The sequence below is a fragment of the Pteropus vampyrus genome, unplaced genomic scaffold, assembly GCF_000151845.1.
Source record: "Pteropus vampyrus isolate Shadow unplaced genomic scaffold, Pvam_2.0 Scaffold788, whole genome shotgun sequence".
Taxonomy (NCBI): Eukaryota; Metazoa; Chordata; class Mammalia; order Chiroptera; family Pteropodidae; genus Pteropus; species Pteropus vampyrus.
The window spans coordinates 4,996-6,992 of NW_011889569.1; the positions used below are offsets into that span (position 1 = coordinate 4,996).

General features: G+C 60.2%; 1 protein-coding gene across 1 annotated transcript in view; it reads right to left on the minus strand.

Annotated features, from left to right (window-relative positions):
- Nucleotides 1-1,296: 1,296 nt before the first annotated feature.
- Nucleotides 1,297-1,997, minus strand: part of LOC111734107 (anoctamin-1-like) — a gene marked incomplete at its 3' end in the record, with an annotated part of 25,922 nt that continues 25,221 nt past the window's right edge. The window contains exons 7-8 of the mRNA XM_023526279.1: nt 1,836-1,901; nt 1,297-1,352 (exon numbers count right to left, since the gene is read on the minus strand). Coding sequence (XP_023382047.1) covers nt 1,297-1,352; nt 1,836-1,901 — 122 coding nt within the window. The remainder of the gene's footprint in view (nt 1,353-1,835; nt 1,902-1,997) is intronic.

Sequence of the window (1,997 nt, forward strand, 5' to 3'; positions counted from 1 at the left end):
CCCCGGGACCCTGGGCTTCATGGGAGGGGCGGGAGCGATGGCCAGGGTGTGAACCTCGCCCCGGAAGCATTCAGCCGCCAAGGCATCCTGATGCCATCCAACCCAATGCCACACCGTGGGCATAAAGCACCTACTAGGTGTGAGCATGGGGTGTCCATGAGATGTACTCGCAATGAACAGTGGCCAAACAGGGAGCAGCAGACGCCCAGAGGAGGCAGGAAGACAGTCGCCGTGCCGGGAAGGGGTGACAAGGCGGGCTCGGAGGGGATGCGGTGCCGTGTCTGCCCTGGGGAGGGGAGCAGCGGTGTCCGGGCAGAGGGGGCGGGAAGGGCATTGCAGGCGGAGGGAACAGCATGCACGGAGGCACAGAGGTGGAGAGCTGGTTGATCAGCCCCAAATTCCTACAGCGAGTGAGGAGGGGACGGGCAGCAGGTCACCGTTGTGGGGGGGAGGGGTTGTCCCGGCACCCTCTGTCCAAGCCAGCGTCACCGAAAGCCCTTCCACTTCTGCATCCCACTGTGACCCTGGCGGCAGATAGGGCCGGTATTATCCCCGACTCAGATGGGGACACTGAGGCTCGGTGAGAACTAAGGACGCCTCCAGTCAAGGACACGGAGAAATGACTGGCCAGGACTAGGATCTCGGTCCCTGGCCCCGGGCCCTCCCTTTCCCTCGGGCTCCTTGGCTCCTTGTCTCTGCACATCTGGAAAGTTCCAGAGGCCCTCTGTCCGGGCTTCCCACACTGCACAGGCACAGGCCCCACGGCCTGTTCCCAGTGCCCTGCTGAACTCTAGTTCCTGTTTCCATGGAGACAATAAGAAGAAAATCATCTCGCTCTCTCCACCCTGAGCCAAGAGGACAGGCGGCCGTGGCCACAGCTAAATTTGTCAGGGGGATCCCGGTGGGATTTGGAGCTTCGGCTCAGAAAGCTGGCCACTCGCTTCGCAGAGACAGGGACGTACAGGCCCCTGCTCGTTCTGCCAGAACCCGCCACGGCCAGGGACAACATTTTGCGGACCAGCACTTCCGGGGGTTCAGCTAAAGCCGGGGCAGAGTTTCTGCCACAAATGCCCCAGTTTGGGGACAACCATTCTGCGAGAAAAGTTGGCCCGCGTGTCACTTCTTGGTCCCTGCTTGGGGGAACAGAGAAAGCCTGTGCGCAGTTGACATTTAAGAGCGAACCAGAGCAGGAAGTGAGACCGCAGGATAATTAGAGCTCCCTGGGGGAGTGTGGCCCGCAGGGTTCGGGAGTCAAATGACGCAGAGATAAACTGTGTGTGTGTCAAGGTCACTTACATCGTGCAGGGGGTAGGCAGCTGCGTAAACGCCATTGGCCAGCAGGCTCGTGATGCCTTAAAAATAAAGGCAGAGAGAGGGTTACGGACCAGGCACGGCGCCCGCCGCCCCGCGTCCCGTCGGAGCCGTCCCTGGACTGTCCGTCCGAATCGCCGTCTGAGGATGTCCTCAGCGCGAACCGCACCTGGCTGTGCCAAGCCGGCCACCGTCCTGGGGTTTCCTCCCCGGGTTCGACTAGATGACGCAATCATGCTCTACCGGCAGAATTAGGAAGACACGGAGGGAGCCCCAGGAGGAAGTGAGGTCTGAGAGGAAGGAGGAACCCCCAAACGTGCCATTCACCAACTACCGCGCCTGCTGGAGGGCAAGCCTGCAGATCCGAAAGATGGATTTTAAGGGGTTAGAAAAGCGGAGTCTTGAGAAAAACACGGATGGGGAAATTGATGGTGTCAGAAACACACATACAATTTGGAATTAGGTCTCGGGTTGATTGGGAAAGCCGGGAGGAGGCCTGCGGCCGCGTGGGGCGGGACACTTACCGTATTTACCACACTTCCGCCTTTTACTTAAAAGGGCAGAGTCCTTCTGTGTCCCCTCTGCTCGCCCTGTTCATACATCGGCTATTAGTTACATGCAAAAGGGCCCGAAAGGGTCGAAGCTGCGTCTGGGCGGGAGCGCGCACCGGGCCCAGCGCTCCTGGG